We start from the raw sequence: 19,243 nt of genomic DNA, 5'->3' as shown, positions 1-19,243 counted from the left end.
TTTCCTGCTTTGTCAATTTCAGAGCAGTGCTACGTTCGGTTCTCACATTTTGTTATAGCTGTTTGTTGTCTGATAAAACGTGGTTCCTCAGGGACAACGCAGGGCTGTCTCAAGAGAAGTGTATAAATACACCTTATTTGGCAGCAGAGGAACTCAAAGCAAGAAAGTTTGTCTATGGGAAAATGCAAGATCCTGGGGACACTGTTTCTGGGGTTTTCTCTGCTCCCAAGCAGTTACCAACCGTTGGCTGAAAATTATATTGTAATTAGACACAAGAAAACTATAACAGGCTAAGGAAGGGGAAATTTTACATGATGCTCTCCTGCCTCTATCCTTATATGCTGTCTCTACAAGCTGGGGATCGTACTCCTATTTCAGGCAGCTGAGATATCTCCCTTTATACAGTGACCCCATGAACAACTGCCAGCATTTGTTTTACTCTTATGGGTTCAAAATCGCCCGCATTTGACTCCAGGACTCTTTATTGACAACTTGCACAGAAGCCCAATTCCGAGTTATGCCAAGAAGATGAAAAGAAAGAGATTAAGTGTCTATAAAGTAGATGAGCCAATTATCAGCATGATAAGTGCTTTGTAACATGTTTGGGGTTTTTTGCTCCATAGCAATTTGAACAAAACTCAATGTGTCGACACTTTTATGGATTGATTTGAAGCAATAGAAGAAATTATCCATCCTCTTTCTACATGTGCCACAGATGTGTTCCTGCCCATGTGGCAGCCAGCCATTAATGCAGAGAAGCAGGACTCCCTCAGCTGTGTTTCCAGCCAAGTCTGTCAACCTTGCCTTGGAGCAGGGAGGGAGATCTCACACCCAGCCCAGGGGAAGGAGAGGGGTAACCAACAGGAGCCCTCAGCACACAAATAGTAACAGCTGAGCTAACCTGAGCTTACAGGTACAGAGATTTGCAAGTGAGCATCTCTTATCCTAAACTCCAGCTGTATGTATAAATATTTCTTTGCATACTGCCACGTTAACCTCTCAACAGCCTAGAACATCTGATTTGCAGTATTTTGAGTCCATGTTACAGACAAGTTCCACAAGGTTCCATCTGCCACAATTACTCAAAATCCTAAAACCTCTGCAAACTTTTAGAAACACACTTGCTGTGTGTACTGTTAACACTGCCTTCATACACACAAGAATTATTTGCTCTTCATTATGTACCAGGCTGCAAAATCCTTGGGCATTAAATATTAACTTTTAGCAATATATACATTGTCATTACTAATAAGAAATTAAGCATTAGTTGTTCACAGCAAGAGAATGAAATAATTTAGACTGAAATAGATACATATGAGTGGTTTGCTAGGGGTTTTTTTGGTTATTTAAATGATAGTTTTGGGAGTAGAACCTTTATCAAATGGAGTCTAAGGAATCCTAGGTAATAAAATATTATTAATTTCAGGGAGCTGCATATGGGTATCTAATTTTAAGATATTTCAAAAGCTTGAAGGTGGATGTTCTGTTTCCTAAGAACAAGGCCCATAAAGATACCAAATTAAACATCCATACATGGACATTCATAGATATCAGAAGTTATTTAAACACCTTAATCAGCTTTTCCAAGTGGTTAGAGATACTGAAAACTGCTGTGTGCTGAAAAGATTCACCCCACTCTTAATACCTCATATTTATTTTAGTCTGTTCATAGAACTGCTTTAACCAGCTCCATCAAACCAAATCTTAAAATCCTTCTTTTTTTCCTCTAGTCAAGAAAGTTATTGGTGCAAAACAATAGAATATTGGATAAGATAGAAGCAGAATGAGTTCCCCTCATACGAAACAGTAAGGCTTTCAAAGAATTAGATTCTTCCATTTGACACAGTATACAGTCCACATCACACACAAAAAAAAATTTAAAAAGCAGCAGTGGGCAAATTTCCAAGACCTCTGAATAATGAAACAGTGGTTAATAAAGCAAGTCTTCTTTTTCTCTCCTCTTTGGCATTTAATATCCTACTGATTTGTGTACACTAACATTGTGTTAGCTGCAGGACACATGAAGTGACAGAAGAACACAGCCTCCCATCTGGACTGGTCCCATCCATCTGGTGATTAGGGCAGGGCATAGTGCAACCATATGGCCGTGATCAAGAACCCACTAATAGCATCCAGAGTGAACTGGGAAGCGCCATAGCCCACTTAGTCTCCTAAGGATGATAAATGCCTCTCATTCTGTTTCTCCTCCCCAGTGGACATTGTAAATTTGTCTTTTTGCCTGCACAGATGAACTCTAGTTAGAATCACAGAATATGTGGCATTGGAAGGGACTCACAAAGATCATGGAGTCCAACTCATGGCCCTGCACAGTACCATCCTCCAGAGTCACCCATGTGCCCAAGAGCGTTGTCCAAACTCTTCTTGAACTGTCAGGCTTGGTGCTGTGACCGCTGCCCTGGGGAGCCTGTTCAGTGCCCAACCACACTCTGAGTGAAGAACTTTTTTGTAATACCAAACCTAAACCTCCTCTGACACAACTTCAGGCCATTCCCTCGGCTCCTGTCACTGGTCACACAGAGCAGAGATCAGCATCTATCCCTCCTCTTCTCACTGCACTGTAACTGCAGTGAGGTCTCTTCTCATTCTCCTCCAGGCTGAACAAGCCAGGTGCCCTCAGACACTCCTTACACAGCTTCCCCTCAAGGCCCTTCTCCATCTTCATTGCCCTGCTCTGGACACTCTCCAATAGTTTAATATCTTTGTTATATTTTGGTGACCAAAACTGCCCTCAGCACTCTAGGTGAGGCCACCCCAGTGGACAGCAGGACAATCCCCTCCCTTTCCCAGCTGCCAAAGCTGTCCCTGCTGCTGGAATACCAGTGATACACACCAAAACAGCCAGTTTAGCCCCTGCAACCGTCCATGAAACAATTAAAAAACCTGCTAACCTGACCTTTCTACTCAAAGTCCTAAATGAAGCCCCCATCCTCTGGAAAGGTTTATGCCGTCATAGGAACTCCGGAACCTGAGGCCTGAATCCTGACACATGGCACGCTGGAGATTAGAGATTCACTCCAGCAGTGATGCAGGAAGAGTGGAACACTGAGGGCTCAGTTATCTGGTTCGCTTTTACATATTAATAGAATGGGAAGAGCCTGCTTATCTTGCAGCAAACAGGAAGAAAAGGAAGGCAGAACTTCACAACTCCTTGAAGGGGCACCACTGTTGCCATCCACGTGGTTCTAATAGTCCCTGTGACACCGGTCTATTGAGATAGCTTTTAGGAATACTAATTTCTTAGCTGCCAAGCCACTAAAAGCCAAGTCAATAACCCCCAGTGAATCACAACACAAATATCACATGTGCTAAAACAACCTTTTTGAAGTGTTGATCATCGGAAACAGAAAGCACGTCCCAACATATCCCCTAAGCTACATCTTAGGTTGAAGGATTGACTCTCAGGGGTACACAAAGTGGGATTTAATTGCCATAACTGCAGAAGCATTTTCGTGTTTTCACTTGTCTACTATAACAACCCCCCTCGCTTAGCAGTAAGGATTGTGGTCAGGTCCTGTGTAAGGATATTTTTAGAGGTTAGAGCTGTAGCCAAAAACCATCCTAATTGGCTACTGCCAACCTTCCCTCCAAGGTAATGTTTGAGAAACAGGACAGCACAACTGCTGGAATGGCTCTGTGTTTTGGGAGACACTGTCTTGTGAATGAATGCATAGCAACTGGAAGATCTTTTTTGGCTGCATAGCCGAAAATGTTGGCCTGGAACTGTGGGGAGCAAGTGTCAGCCTGCCCACAAAATGTTCATCAGTACAAATCATTATACATAGTGATTGACAATCGAGTTTCTCTAACATTTTTAAAGCATTTTTACAACTCTGATATGACACAAGAGCCACAGGACTTCTCTAGAACTCAAAAATAATAAGACCTACAGCAACATGATAGAACAGGGAAATACTCGATCAGAATTTGAGCGTTATCTGCAATGTTGTATCAACACACTTGTGTGAGCAAGACTTGTCTTTTTTCCTGAAGCTGTTCAATTTCTTTTGCTTTCAGTACCTGGGTGCTGCCTTTCAAGCTGTGCATGGAGCCCTCTTCTGGAGAAATTTGAACAAATAAAAGCTTAAGAATGCAGCAGTGTGGGCTCTGCATTAGGGGAAAGAGTGTGAGGACTAATTTTCTCTATTCAGTCTAATGACAAGCTTGTAAAATCCATACATTTTTCCAATTTAATTAGTTGCAACCCAGTGAAACGTGACAGTTATTGTTAAAACCATCAAAAATATGGGGTTTTTTCCTCACCTTCTAAGCTTTACTCACAAATTTTGAGTCATCTGTCTGCATGAAACGCATAACATAGAAAAGGAAGCCTGTGAACCACTTTTGTTTTAAAACAAATATTTTGTACATAGGTTTTAGAAAATGTCCTTTGGGGAAAATATAAAACATGCAAATTTTTAAATCTATCAGATCAGAGTATACATTTACTGCTTACTGTACCTTGTATAGTGAACTGCATAAGCTACCAGAGTACATTCAGTTTTTATTGTCAGCTTCAGATCAATAAAGCTGCACATCATAGTTATGCTTTGGAGTTTACAGGTGAGTCTGAATTAAAGGATAACTTGAAACATCTTTCTCAGTTATTCCAGCTAATGCTTAGTTTTCCTCTTGGTGAAAACAGAACAGTTGGTAGTAGTGTAGACTAAATCTTTGCAAATTAAAAAATTAATTTATTGCCCACCTGTTTACCAGAATTTTTGCATACATACTGAATGGGCTGCTTTGTTGAGATGAAAAAGTGATTCCCCATCTTCATCCTTTTAATGCCTCAAAAGACAAATTTTTTACTTTAAAAAAGCAGTTGAATTAGAGGCAGACCAAGAAAACACAAAACCCAAGTTGCTAATTTTAGAAATAGTCTTTTCATAAAAAAATAAGCCTTTTATAGTTTGCATTCCTATTGATATAAAAAAAATTTCCTCAAACTTTTTTCTACACTGTAAACTTTGCTGTAATTACTTTGAAATTAAGTTAGTATTAACTTCTTCTTCCACAGAAAGTATTGCATTACTAGATTCCTCCTGCTTAGAAAGAATTCTATCAAACTTCATCCTTCCTGGTTCCGCTAGCATTGCATTATAGGAGACAGTCTTGCTACTCCTAAGGGAGAAAAAAAGAAAACTTGCAGAAAAAGATCCCCAAATGTGTTACAACCACTACACAGCCAGATGGCTGCATTTGTTTAATATGTTGTTTCTCACATTCTTCTGTTTACTTTTCCTGTCACATGAAATTTGTGCATGTGCTGTGTCAAAGAGAAAAGCCAAACAGTGTTTCAGTGAATTCCATTTCTTTCTCTAGCGTGGCACCCACTCCAATTCATACTTTAACCTGCCGGTACTCAACAACCTAGACCTGAAGACAGAATCACATACTCTTCCATATTATAGTCTGATTCATTCCTCAATCCATTAACTCTTTGACATGATCTAGAAAGTAAACTTGGAGATGCATTAGCTCACATGGTGGAGAGAGACATTTCCAGATAGAGCTGTATATGCTGATAAAGAAGGTGGAGTGCAGTTGGAGCACTTAAGCTGGAAGCAATGCCAAAGCACCACAAGCTCAGCCCTGCAATACAGCAGAACTAATCCCAGCCCAGCCTGGGAATAAACTCTGAAGTATCACTGAAAGTTAAAAATAAAGTGCACAGGTGTTTGCAGAATCAGGTGTCTGCACGTTGTCAGATTTTAAGAAGACATTAGTGTTAAAATGCCAGTTATGTTTAATAGGCCTTAGAAGTCTGTCCTCTTGTATCACATACGTACTGCTTTCCTACAAGGGACCACTAAAGAAAATCCAAACTCAAGCTGATTAATTCAGTGGCATGTTAGAGAAGCTGTACCAAAAAAAAAAAAAAAAAAAAAAAAAAAAAAAAAAAAAAAAAAAAAAGACTGAAAACCAGAGAGAAAGCCAAGCAAAGCAGATGGGAGGTCTCAAAGCCAAGATGAGAGAGCACCAGTTCTGTAAATCCACAGGTTACCTTTCCACTGCCTGTGCCCTCCCCCAGCCCCTGTGCTCCCTGAGCACTGCCAGCCTTGCCAGCCCAGCTGCCTGCCCAGGCTGAATCTCAGCCCACTGGTGGCAACTTCTCCTCTCCTGGAGCTCTCTGCGTAGCCCCAGCCCAGGGAACACTGCTCAGCCCTCCCAGAGCAGCAGCTTGGCCACTCTCCTGAGCCAGTCCCGGCAGAGCCAGAGGCTGCCCTCGGACACTGCCAGGGAGCCCCAGCCCGAGCTGGCAGAGTGGCCCTGCCAGGAGCTCTGCATGTGGTACCAGCACACACTGGTCGGCACCAAACCTATGGCCCAAGGCAGCTGCTGTCATTTGTTCCACTCCCCGGAGCAGGGTTGTTATCCCGAACCCACCCAAATGCCTTTGTGCTTGCTCACTCCAAATCCCCAGCCACCGAGCCTCCCGCTGTCCCACAGCTCCAGCCACCCACCCCCAGACACTGACTCCTGATCGGGTTAAACCAGGACCTAAATGTCCTATCCTTGACCCACAGCATGTGTGCATTCCGTTCACCCTGCTGTCTCCTCCTTACACACTGTGTAGCTCCTCTCAGCAACAGAGCTCTCCCAATGGTGATTCCTCACCATTTTTCTCCTTATTGCCCTGTTTGGGATAGCAGACCAAATGCCTGCTGGAGGTTGCAGTTACACAAACACAGAGGCTCAAGCTCAGCGTCCCAGCACTTGTTTGCCATTAAACCCCACCAACCCTCTAAGGGTTAACAAAACCTCTCGGTCGCAAGTCAAAAAGGAATTAACTTTCATCCCTGCTCAGTGCAGAGGATCTCAGCCCACTGTCACTAAATCCAAGTTTACAGAACTCCTAAGACAAAAGGAGGGAGAATGCGCTTAAGCTGGACAACAACAAAGGATTTCCAAACCTGCTCTGAGCTTCCCAAAAGCGAGCCCTGTAACGGCAGCGAGAGGAAAAGAGAGTAACCGGGAGGTGCTGAGAAGTGGGAGCCCAGCGAGTCCCTGTGCTTTGACAGGCAGCAGCAGCGGGGCTTTAGCAGCTCCGTGCTTTTAAGGCTGGGTGTTTTTTCCTCTGCTTTCTGGCGGAGGGGGATCTATTACATTTAATAAGAGAAAGGCTACAGAGCAAGTCACTAACAGAGTATTGCACATCTATCAGGAGAGTACGGGGAAGGGAGCCTTTTGCAAGGTCTGATTTTATTTTTCCTCCATATTCCCCTCTCCAATTCTTTTATAAAAAGAAAGCAATAAATAATGTGAGCTGCCTGCAACAGCCTATAAACCTACTACCCAGCACAAGCCACAGAGGAAAGAGGCAAATCAAAGTTGCAGCATTTGATATGACAGAAAATATTGCCGCTGCAGCTGCAACCGAGACACTTGAAAGATTCCCCCCACCACCCTTCCTGAAGGGACACAAAAAAATGCTATATATCACACAGCAAATTGGTTGTAATTGTAAATCAGGGAACTATGAGATCCTACATTCCTAGCAACTGGCTTAGAGCAGAGATCCTGCATCTTTAAACAGTAATTCAAGCAATGTATAATTACTAAGAAATCAGAGCTGAATTACAAATACTTTCAAATCCAAATGCACAAAAGCAGAAAGATGAAAGAAAGCAAGGGAAAAACACACATTTCTTACCTGGGACAGCAGAAAAGACAGAGTAAGTTGAGTTTTGTGCTGCATTTTGCCAGACTAGAAGGTACCAGAGGCTTTTTCATTCATGCACTCGGCTGCACTGAGCATATTTTCACTGTGAAACAGCCTTTGAGAAGAGACTCTGCCTTGAGAGCCAGCCAACTTCCCAAATAGATCAGCAGCATCATCACTAAAGCATTGGATAGAGTCTGATGACCAGAACCAATGGCTTTACAAGGATGATTTCTTCACAAAGCATCCCCATTTTGCATCACACATATCGGGCAAGCACCTCTACAAACACAGCACCTTTAGGAAGCATCTTGCTTTGGTGTATTTCTGTGTTTAGTTTCAGTCTAACACATCCTGCTTTAAAGATTTCAATAGTATTTTCCCTTTTAGAGAGTGGAATTGCACAAGGAGAAATAAGAGCAACTCTGAGCACCACTGCAAAGAGATTCTCTTTATTAAAATGTTAATAAGGTATACTTTATTTTCAATAAAGCAAAAAAATGACCTCTGCAGTTTTGGTTACTTCCAAGCCTTAGGAGAAGAACACAATGAAATTTTTCAGTGCAGTAGAAATACAGGTTATATCTTGTGTTTTCCCCTCAATCTCACAAATCACAATGAAGACAGATCTATTCTAGCCTGCAGAAAAAATCCATCATAAGGCAATAGATTTTATTAACTGCTCAGATAATGGCAGAATTGGCTTTTAATTCAACAAGCTACAATCTAGGACAAAGTTTCATAGGTGCATGTCCTTCAATTACAAAAACTTTTCCTGTTTGAAAGAGGGGACCTGATGTCTCAAGGACCTGCTTTCTCTGGATTGGTTATGGGTTATTGCAGCCTAGGAAGCAACAGAGGCAGATGGACCAAAGATTAGGAGTAAATTCCCCTGAGTGCATTTCCAACTCCACCTCTCTTGCCACTCCCCATTATCACAACACTCCAGTCCTTTTTTGAGTTGTCTCCTATCAGTCACCAGGGTGACTCAGTAGTACCCTTCCCCCATTTTTAGAAGGATCAAAAGAGTGATGTTTTTCCCTCCCTTGCTCATCCAGAAGAGCCAGGTGCAATCACTTTCTGCTCTGCCCCACCATGGCTGGCTGCTGTGCTGATGGAGATGAGAAGAAACGTGTGGAAGAAAAGGCAGGTAGGCAGATACGGAGGGATAAAGGAGCTGCCAACCACTTTGAGCTTCCCAGCATCAGCAGGAGCTTCCAGCTGTGAATAATGTAGTTTGATACAACCACTGCTAGTCTACTGCTCACAGCTTACATCTTTCTTTACTTACCCACTGGACCAAAACTGAGGGAAAATACTGTCCTTCCAAGTCTAAACCCTCACATGGAGCAATAACTCTGTTCCAGTACCTCCATTACACATGAGTTTAGATTAATACTCGAGTTGGAATAGAATCCAAACAAAACCCAGCAGGAACTACCAGTAGCAATAATAATGCCCTACCTAACCATGAAAGGTTCACTACTTAGACATTAAAAAAAAAAAAAAAAAACAAAAAAACCAGGTAGGTTGCTTTCTTTTTCATCCTTTCTTTTTTAAGCAGAAAGCCAGCTTAGCAGGGTAAAAAAGAAAAACCTTAGAGCTCTTTATGACTAGAAATAAATTACTGACCACATCCCATTTTCTTTCAGGGAGCCAGTTTGCCACCAAGTGTAATTCTGAGCCTCAAGAGGAGCACCTAGGAATTTATAAACCAGGCCGGGTAGGGTTTATAGGGCATACCCCACAGAAAACAGCCCCAACCATTCCACAGTGTGCACAGCCTTTGTATGGGGGCACTGGGACTTGGACCCTCTTAATCACACTGTGGCCAAACAGCTGAGTGAGTTACCAGACCAACCAGAAGTAGGTGGTGGCTGAAAGAAACAAAGGCATATCTGCATCCTGTTTTACAGGAAAGGAACTCACTTAAAAAAAATAGAAATCAAGTCATGGGGTAGATGATTCACTGCAAGATAATGCAACATGAGATTTGAGCCAACATGAGCAGTTATTCTCTATACAAGACAGAGCATAGCTATGGGGCCACCCCAGCACACGGCCAGAGATACCAACGAGGAGTTTGAGGTGTTCCCAATGGTGCCCCGGCCTGCAGGAGCGTGGCTGTCCCTGGAGCCATGGCACCCCTCCTCATCCTGAGGGGCCGGGCACCACAACTGGGCACAGGGCAGGACCTGCCTCCTCAAGAGGCTCTCCCTGCCAAAAGAAGCCACATACCACAGCCCTTTACCTCCAAAACCAGGAGTCGACCCTCTAGCAAGAATTAAAGAGAAAATTACTTTTAAAAAAATAAAATTCACTGACCTTTTACTTCCAGTTCCACAGAGCTTTTTCCTCCTGCTGCAGCCCGCCTACCCCTGCCACTTCAGTCTCTACTCACAGGTGCTCCTACTTATCCCCTGAAAGGGCAGCTAACGGTTCCTGGAGGGGTAATAACCATTCCTACAGGGGTAATTAACCATTCCTACAGGGCTAATTAACCATTCCTGGAGGGGTTAACCCTTCACAGGCCGCTGCCAAGCCCTGGCACAACGTGGCGTCTCAGTGTGAGGGCGGCTGCACCCACCCACAGCGCTCACCCACAGCCTTTGGCAGTGCTCACCTGAGGCGAGCTCCAGCACACCACAGCCCTGTGTTTCTGGGGTTGCAGGGTTAACTGAGGACTCCAGCCAAGAGGTGGGCAGCTGCTGCAATCAGGGGGCCCAGGAGAAGGGTTTGACCTCTTGCAGGAGGGCCCCCAGCCCAGCTGTGTCTTCTGGAGCCAGAGCAGAGTCTTCTCTGCTAATTAGCATACTAATGAAGAGCTGGTAGGCTATTAATTAGAAATTAATAGTTGGTGCCTCAGCCTTAGGTGACAGGAAGAGGTTCAAACTCTGCAAAGCTTCACTGAGGACCTGGACAGGACGTAAGACTGCAGGTGATGGAGGATGGTCTCTCTCTAAATTCCACCTTGAGGCAACTTTACTGCACAAATGAAATAAAGTTGAGATGCCATGAAGCAACAATAATTAAAATACCAGCCTCAGGTTTAAAGCATAGTTAGAGGAGAGGGTCCAGACCTCTCCTTGTACGGTGAGCTGTGCTTCTCTTCCCTGCCAATACAAAATGTGTAGTAAGCTCAGGCAGTGACTGAGAGGGTCTCGGTTTGTGAGCAAAGAAAGCTCCTGCCAAGACCTTTTCTGATCCAAAACTGTGTTAACTGATGGGTGTAACATGGTCTGCAGTCTTTAGACACAAGATACCACCATTTTAACTTATAAAATGTGGAGCAACTTGACACCTCAGCTCAGTCCCTCTCCATAACATTCTCTGGCCACAGGGGCCAATGCTGAGCTGAGGCTAATGTGAACAGTAGTAAGTGCCTGCAACACATAAAGAGTTTTTAGAGATAGACCCATTAGCAGATGAGGTAGTGACTGTATGCTGCCAGAAATGCCTTTTGACCTTCAGAAGATTTGCCCTGGCTATTTTGCAAAAGCTGAGGATCAGCTGCTATGAATCTATCAGAACAAGGGAAGTTTAATTTCCCATTGAGGTGGGCTACATGAGAAACCCGGATGTGAGAGAAGGACTCATTTCCCCTGCCATAGTACTGGCAATCTACACTCCTGACTGCTTCACCATGTTACATTTTCTTTAAGCTTGGAAAAAGGTTTTAGCCCTGGGCAATAACTGAGAGTGTGAGGGTAGGACAAGAAGTTGTAGTAAATGCACCTGGATTGAGCTGGGATCCACAGAGGAGTGAAATCCCATCTTCCTGCCTGAGGTTCTCCAGCAGGAATAAGTGAAGCAACTGGCTGCAATAATGTTTTGTTTTGGAGGATAGATATTCAGAAGTCTGCGACAGAGCTGATTTAGTGAAGAGTTGAGGAATGCATTTCCAGGTACTCTGGTTTTCTGCTTGGCTGTTCTATCAAAACAGGTTTGGGTATTGATTTCCAGTCTTAGTGCAGCTGAAGTTTCTTTGGGAAAGATTCACAGAAACACCAAATAAAAGGGGGGGTTGCAGTTTGAATTTGAGCCCAAAGCTTTTCATTATGTACCCAACCCAGGGCCTCCATAATACCCCAAACTCCTGCAAGTCTTTCTTACATGAAGGACTTATTGGCAACAGAAAGTTTGACATTAGTTTAGTTTTCTCTAAAACCTGTGGGACTTCCGAATGCTTTGTCTACTGTTTCCCTACATCCCAGCTCAAACTCTGGGACAGTAAAAGGGTTTTGTTTTCATGCTTGCTAACAGACAAGTCACAGGCAACTAGAACAAACTGATACTTCAGTGGAAAGAAATAAGGTGTGTTCCATTGTCGGCCCAGGACTAAAAACAGGTCATTAGTCAAAATGGAATCTTACATTTTAGAAAAAATCCTTAAGAGACCATCACACCCTTTTCTGTACAAGGATTAATAATAATAATCAAAGAAATCCCTGTTATTGTGAATGTAGGATCCATTTTTTCAGTTCTTAATGGAATTAAACCTGTTATTGTTTGGGGTTTGCCTGTTTTTGCATCCCTGAGCCCTTTAAGCATTAACAAAATTTATGTTGAACTTCTGAACTGAGCTTTTGTAAATAATTCTAGAGTAACAATTTGCAGTGCTGTACAGGTAAATTTCTAATCCTTACTTGAACCAGAAGCAAACTGTCTCTTAATTCAACCTTCATCTGAACTAAGCTGGGGAAGGAGTGAGATGAGCCTTAGGTATGTGGTGGGTTGGGTTCTCCACAGCATCTGCTTTATGGAAACAAGTTTGGGTTTATTCTCTTTCTCCCTCTGGGCCCCTTTGTGGAAGAAGCTCCTGCTCCTCGGGTGACTTCCAGCATCTAGTAGTTTCCTGGAATAGTGCAGGTATTATTCCATGTCTGTAATGAACTTGTGCTTTTCAGCTGAATCACAGCAATTGAGTTTGTCCTGTGAGCTTGTCCCAGCTGCAAAACTCCTAGGTACCATGGTTTAGTGACAGGCTGCAGTGATTCAGCCACTTGCAATCCCTCACCCCTATCCATGGGCAGGCTGTTGAATTCTGCCTCTTTATTTAGCCTCTTTTCAGTAATACAAAGACACTGGAATGGGCTGCCCAGGGAGGTGGTGATGGCACTGTCCCTAGAGGTGTTTAAAAAAAGACTGCATGTGGCATTCAGTGCCAGGGTTTGGTTGATAAGGTGGTTCTAGGTCATAGGTTGGACGTGATGATCTCAAAGATCTTTTCCAACCTTGTTAATTCTGTGATTCTCTGATTCTGTGATCTCACGGGCCATCAAGCATATGTTGTCCTCCCCAAAGCATAGGAGTATAGCAAATATTCCTGCAGTGTTGCAGGAGGAAAACTGAGGTACAGGACACAAAGGGACCTGATTAAGATCATAAAGGTGGTCAAACCCAGAGCTGTAAATTGCTGAATGCCTCAGGCGCTGGCCCTTCCGCCCATTGAAAGAACCTGTGGCCTTCCTCTGTTATTGTGCAAAACCAAAGCTGAGACACAGCTTAATTCAGCAGCTCTTCATTGGCTGGGCTATCTGTTCCCATTCCCCACATGTGCCTCTCCCTCCTTGTTCTAACACCACTGCTCCTTTGCCCTCCCTCCTACACATGATTGTATCTGGCCTGAATACAGGTGTTCTGGAAGCAATTACAGCTTCAGTGGAAGGAGAATATGATGCATGGCAGCTCATTAGTTGTTTGCCATTATTATGGGAATGACTCCTTGTTTCCCTTCTGACCTCACCTATTGTCTAGGAAATGAATGGATATAGGAGTGAGAAAATTTGTTTTGGCAATGGGATTTGTATTTTCCAAGGCTTGGTAATATTGAATTCTACCCAGAAATACAAATCAGAATAATTAACCAAACAAATGCACAAAAGACCTTATCATTCACTATTTGGTAGCAACTATACTAACTCAAAGTCATTATTTAAAATTCACTGTGCAAGTTTATTAGAAAAGTTACTCTTTCATACATTAAAAAAATAACATTTCCACAGGAAATGGGAGAAAAAGCAAGTTATCACTGTCAGAAGTTCTTCTAAGACATATCCAAACTCAAGATATTCATCATGAGTAATGGGAAAGTTAATACTGTAGGAATAAATTAGCCACAGAATTTTAATGGCTTTATTGTGTGACAGTTTCTAAAGCCCAACCAAATATCAGCTAGGAAATTCAAATGTGAGAGATATGCTCTTAAATCTTACAGTTACAGATTTTTTTTTTTAAGTCCTTTCTTATGATATAAGGGTCATTTAAAATATTCTACCATGAATATACAGCTTACTTATGGGTAGAACATTTCACCATTCTTACCCAGCCACAAGCCAGCTTAATCTTTCATCTTTTCACAGAGGAACAGCAGATACATAAGTATATTTTAGGGGGAATAAAATAGTTGAGAGAGAGAGGGGGAGAATGTGTCAGTCTTTGAATATCTCTGTGCACAGGACTTGAGCTGACACATCGGTCCACAGTTGTTAAACCTCCTGACTTTGGGCATAGCTGCTTGCACTGGAGGTGTCAAGAGAGTGGGGCACTGCTCTCTTTCATGTCATTTTGATCTGGGGTTTTTTTTGCCCTGGCCAGTGCAGCTCTGTATTTCACATTTCATTATCATAAAAATATGGTTGCAAAGCCCCTCCATCAGAATCGCAATTGTATTTGCCCTGGCCAAGGCCACAACTGCATGAAGGTCTTGGGTTAGAAAGTGGGTCAGGTACCAGAGGGCTGCCCCAACAGGAGGACAGGGCTGTAGGAAAAAAGACCTGAGCAAAACCTCCCTCAGAATATGAAAAGTCACATCTGAGCAACCTGGTCTAGGGGAAGCTGTACCCACCTTAAGGTCCCTTCCAGCCCAAACCCTTCTGTGATTCCATGATTTCACAACCTGACTGTGGAGAACAGGCTGGGCAGCCCCAGCTCTGTGACAGGGCCAGGCTAAGGGTGAGCTCAGGGATATCCTTGTCCCACTGAACTCAAGTTGCCACTGATTGCATCAGCATTAAGATTTCCATCCTTAAATTCTTTCTTACCCATTTACATTCACAACCTTTTCTCTATGCAACAGTCATGGCTTTTAGGCAGATAAATATCTTACATGCTTCTCAAGGGTGTCATACGCTATTTAGTATTTTCCCTCTGGTATCAGCACCTGTTAAGCATGGAAATAAAGTGATTAGTTTTACATGTTTGGCTTCAAAAATTGATTTTAGGATACATCTCCTTATCATTGGTAGATTTGCCCACTCAAAACAATGATATTCTCTTCAATGATAAATTTTCTCAGTCTTGAAAAGTAGGAATTGCATTGGGAAATTTTCTGGGTGTCCCTTTCTTGCAGAATTTTCTATACCTATCAAACCATTTATGACAAAGCTGTCTGATATTACGTAGCCTCAGAGGAAATTTGTCTCTACAGATCTAGACACTACTTAAGAGAAAAAGTCCTTGTGAAGCAGGGGGGAAAAATTAACATCTGAAAATTGAGTGTTCTTTTAATAAGCAGAAGGTTGTTTTGTTTAGGGGTTTTATGACTGAAAATAACTGGTATTTTAATCAAGATGCTCAGGTTGGATAAAAAGTATCAGTCAACCTGAACCAGGGGATCCTTTCTGCCCTCCTGCATCCAGAAGGTGCTTTGGGCTTGATGTATCTTCAAGTTTGGGCTCCTTAAGGAGGAATATCTCTCAAACAAACCACTCTGTATACACCAAAAACATCTGATTCTTACGCTGCTTCTTTACATGCCTTTGAAATCCTGTATATTATGCATGAATTCTTGGTTCATCATGTATCTTGAGATCTCTTTGTATTTCATTGTTTGTCTTCAATTTTGTATCTTGCTTATGTAAAATTCATTAAGCCTTTGTAAATACGAGGAAAAAACCTGTTCCTTTTACTTTCTCCCTTGGGATGCTAGAAGGTTACCTTGCCTCATGCTCATCTGCAATCTCTCTCTTGGGTTTAGCTTTTAATGTGTGCAGTACTCCAAGAAAGAGGTAATCTGGGGTGTTACACTAGGCTTAGCCTCAATGTGAAACAAATGGTTCCTTTTGAATTGATGGAACTGGATCTTCTAACACTAGAACAAAATATTCTTGTATTACCTTGCCTTGGCCAGGTTATGACCATAAAATTACCTGCTTTTTGCTGAATGGGCTTCTCAGAGGAGGAGCAAACAGCTTGCAGTGGGTCATTCTGGGGCTCTGACGCATCACCTAATTCTCTTTCTGAGGTCCCTTGTCAGCTGTTCACTGATAGAGTGTGGGCTGGAAGTTTGCTCTCTTTTAATCAAGAATGGAGGAGGGATGGAATGTTGTGAGAATGACCCACATCCAGGTATTAAATTCCCTACTTTTTTCCTGCTTTAAGTCAAAATAGGATTTTGGTAAATCTAAGAAATCCTGCTGGCCATGCCTTATTAAAAACTAGTGCTGCATTGTCTCGTGCCTGCCATGCAGTAGGTCTTTGGTCTCCTGGGAACTGCAATCCACTGACATTTATTAGAGCAGCTTTGGGCATGTTCAACTTTAAGCTGAACCCAGCACTGACAAGCCACTAGATCAAAGAAGCCACAGTCAGCTCCACAATACCTTTTTCCCCCCTCACACCACAGTTAACAACATCAGATCAGGAAATCCCCTGAGCTGCAAATAGTTGGAAGCTGGAAAAGCACTCAGGGGAAAGATCATGAGAATGGTTTGTTCCTGCTCCTCCTTAGGCATCTGTTTATGGCCAGTGTTGCTGTGGGTCTCTGAGACACCAGTGTAAATGCATTCCTAAAAGATGACAAAAGCATTCCTGAGAAGGCAAAGAGGCAGAGCAGAAGGAAGGGAGATGGGGGGCTGCTGGTGTAGTGGTACCTGTATAGCAGAGGAGATGGGGGCAGAGGTTGTCATCTCAGAGAATTTGGGATCACCTCTTGCAGGCAGCAGTCCCTCCCCATGGAAGAGCAGGAGGTGTGTGGCCTGACCCACCTCACTCTGCTGGTGGCCATCACTTTGCTCTTTTCCTTTTTAATCAGGGAAAGGGTCCCTCCCATCAGTGCAGTTGATGCAGGCAGCTGATGCACGGGGGGAAACCAGCGGGTGTGTGCAGCTGCAGGCAGGGACTGTGCCGTGCCGAGGGGAAGCCGTGTTCCTGTCAGGATGCTGCTATCTCAGGCAATGCAGGTGAGATGGATGGAGCCAGTACAGCTGTTCTTGTGTTAGACACTGCACAGAGCTTAGTAAGGAAAGAAAAATCCAAATAAATAAGAATTATTCTGTACTACTAGGAGTGTTCTACAGAAATAGAGATATTTTCTTAGTAGCTATTTTTGTCCTCATTTGGAGGATAAAAGAAACATTTTCTTCTGAGGGCTGTTTAAATCTGGGGAAGCCAAACCTGTTCGTTGAGAGATTCCTCACAATGATCAATGTCTGGTTCCAAAAATTGGCCAACATGAGCTCCTAAATCCCATGTACCACACCCTGTGTAGCCACACTGTCCAGCTGCAGCCCTAGGGAAAGTAGCTTCTGTGCATCACAGTTTGGGGATGCAGCAAAGATAATAAGATGCTGAGAGGTGCCAATTTTCCACTTTTCAGCAGGTCTCAAAGAGATTCAATAACACCAAGGCAACAAGAGCTCTTAGAAAGCTCTGGTGAAATTGTCTTGAGTGCAGACCCTGGAATGGCCTGGGTGGGTGGCACATGGGAATAGCCTTCCTGAGGTCCAACTGCTCTGGGAGCAATGGGAGTGAGCTGTTTGTCACCTCTGTCCCACCCTTCCCTGGAGCCCAACACATCCAGGGTGCTGCAAGGGCGTTCCATAATAAAACATCAGCTCAAGGCATTGGCTCTGTGCCTGGCGCCCAGCCTGCTCCAGAAAAGATGTGAACTTTTTGTGCAGTAGCAAAGGAAAAATTGGGGGTTTTAAGCTTTTTAAATCTTTTTTTTTGTAATTCTTCCCACTAAGTAAAGAGGGATTAAAATAAAACACCAGACCAGAATGCACAAACTAAAATACTGCTTTATTTTAGGAAGGGAGATTTTGGGAATGCTGACTCAGCTACTGGAATCAGCGCTTCCCTGATTGCCCTCAGTTGGAGACCAAAATTTAAGTGAGATACAACAAAATGAAGGGTGCAGATGAGTTTGCTAACCAGTGGGTAGAGGGTGCACCTGCAAGAGGAAAGGTGGTTCAGTGGAAGCAATTATTAATAATAGTTATTAACAATTAACTCTTTCAGTCTACTGAACCCTAAAAGACAGAGATATAAAGTAATAGCAATCAAGTGTTATTAAACATGCCAAGTGTCTTAAGAGATAATCATATACAATCAAGCTTCAATAAGAAGAAATAAAATTTACTTATGATTAGATCCAAGTCAAAACAGATGCAAAAGGAGCGAGTAAACTCAGCAGAAAAAAGTCCTCAGGGCATCTACTTATATAGAAATATAATGGAGTTTACTAAATAAGTCAGTTGACTAAAAAGTGATAAAAGCTGGTCTCTGAAGGAAGCAGTCAGATTGTATGTTCTTTGGGAAATGTCATTATTTATCTATCTAACACCATTACAAAGCTTGTAGTTATAAGATTGCCGGGGAGCCATCAGCCTGAAAGGAAAAAACAATAGCTGTTGAAGAACTTCCTGAGAAACAGCTTTTAAGCCTGGAAAGCTAAGAAGAGATGGGTTTAATGACAAATCAAGTTAAGGAAGAAAATAATGAAACAGAATTCCAATGTAGGCAGAATGCTGTTTCAACATTTAAAAATGGTTATAAAGAGGAGCTGCAGAAAACATTTCAGCTTTATACTTTGTTCAAAAGATGTCAGCACATAAATTAGGAGCCCTAGTCTACCATGGCAGGATATTGGATCACTAGCACAGAAAAAGCAAACACTAGTAATATTTTCTGCTTAATAAAGAGGGTGAATAGAGAGGGATCTGTTGATCAGTAGCTTTCAGGCAACTTTAGATAGGTGTCTGTATAGGTATGCAGCCAGCTAACATGGGAGCTGATCCAGGCTTTTTCTAGCTTTGAGCTGAAATGGAAGAGAAAATGGAACTGACTCCTGGCTTCTTATAATCTCTTTTCCCAACTGGTTAAGAAAATATAATATATTTCTCCCTAGAAAGTCTATCTCACTGTGAACTCTTTTGCACAGTGTCATTACTTGGATGATGATGCAAAAACAGAAGAGAGGCAAAGTGTAATATTGTAATTCTTCAACCGAAGCCTTCAGTTCTCACCTAATATTGCTGACATATTGGACAGATTTAAAATATTGGGGTCTGGGGAATCAATTTTCCAGTGGAGTGCTGGAGTAAGCTGCCAGCTCCCTGTGAGCTGAAGTGACAGTGTCCAAAATCACTGTCACCTGCTGCCATCCCTCCCCAGCACCCTCCAATCCTGCAGCAGAATCAAACTGGCTTTGCACTGCCTGCTGCTGCTGCTTTATGCAAAACCCTTACAGACCATAAACCTTATAACAAGAACAGACAAAACGGATTTGTACACTGAGGAAAAAGCCCTGGAGGTCTGGCTGTGCCTGCTGGTGAC

General features: G+C 42.8%; 1 protein-coding gene across 2 annotated transcripts in view; it reads right to left on the bottom strand.

The window, feature by feature from the left end:
* Positions 1-7,788, bottom strand: part of CDH13 (cadherin 13) — a gene marked incomplete at its 3' end in the record, with an annotated part of 447,244 nt that extends 439,456 nt beyond the window's left edge. For both annotated transcript variants that reach the window (XM_082289860.1, XM_082289859.1), the window contains exon 1: positions 7,676-7,788. In XM_082289860.1, coding sequence (XP_082145986.1) covers positions 7,676-7,720 — 45 coding nt within the window. In that variant the 5' untranslated portion in view covers positions 7,721-7,788. The remainder of the gene's footprint in view (positions 1-7,675) is intronic.
* Positions 7,789-19,243: the final 11,455 nt, after the last annotated feature.

Source organism: Coloeus monedula, assembly GCF_965178545.1.
Source record: "Coloeus monedula genome assembly, chromosome: 13".
NCBI classification, from domain to species: domain Eukaryota; kingdom Metazoa; phylum Chordata; class Aves; order Passeriformes; family Corvidae; genus Coloeus; species Coloeus monedula.
Note: the sequence above shows the minus strand (reverse complement) of the source record. Positions and strands in the feature narration are given on the sequence as shown.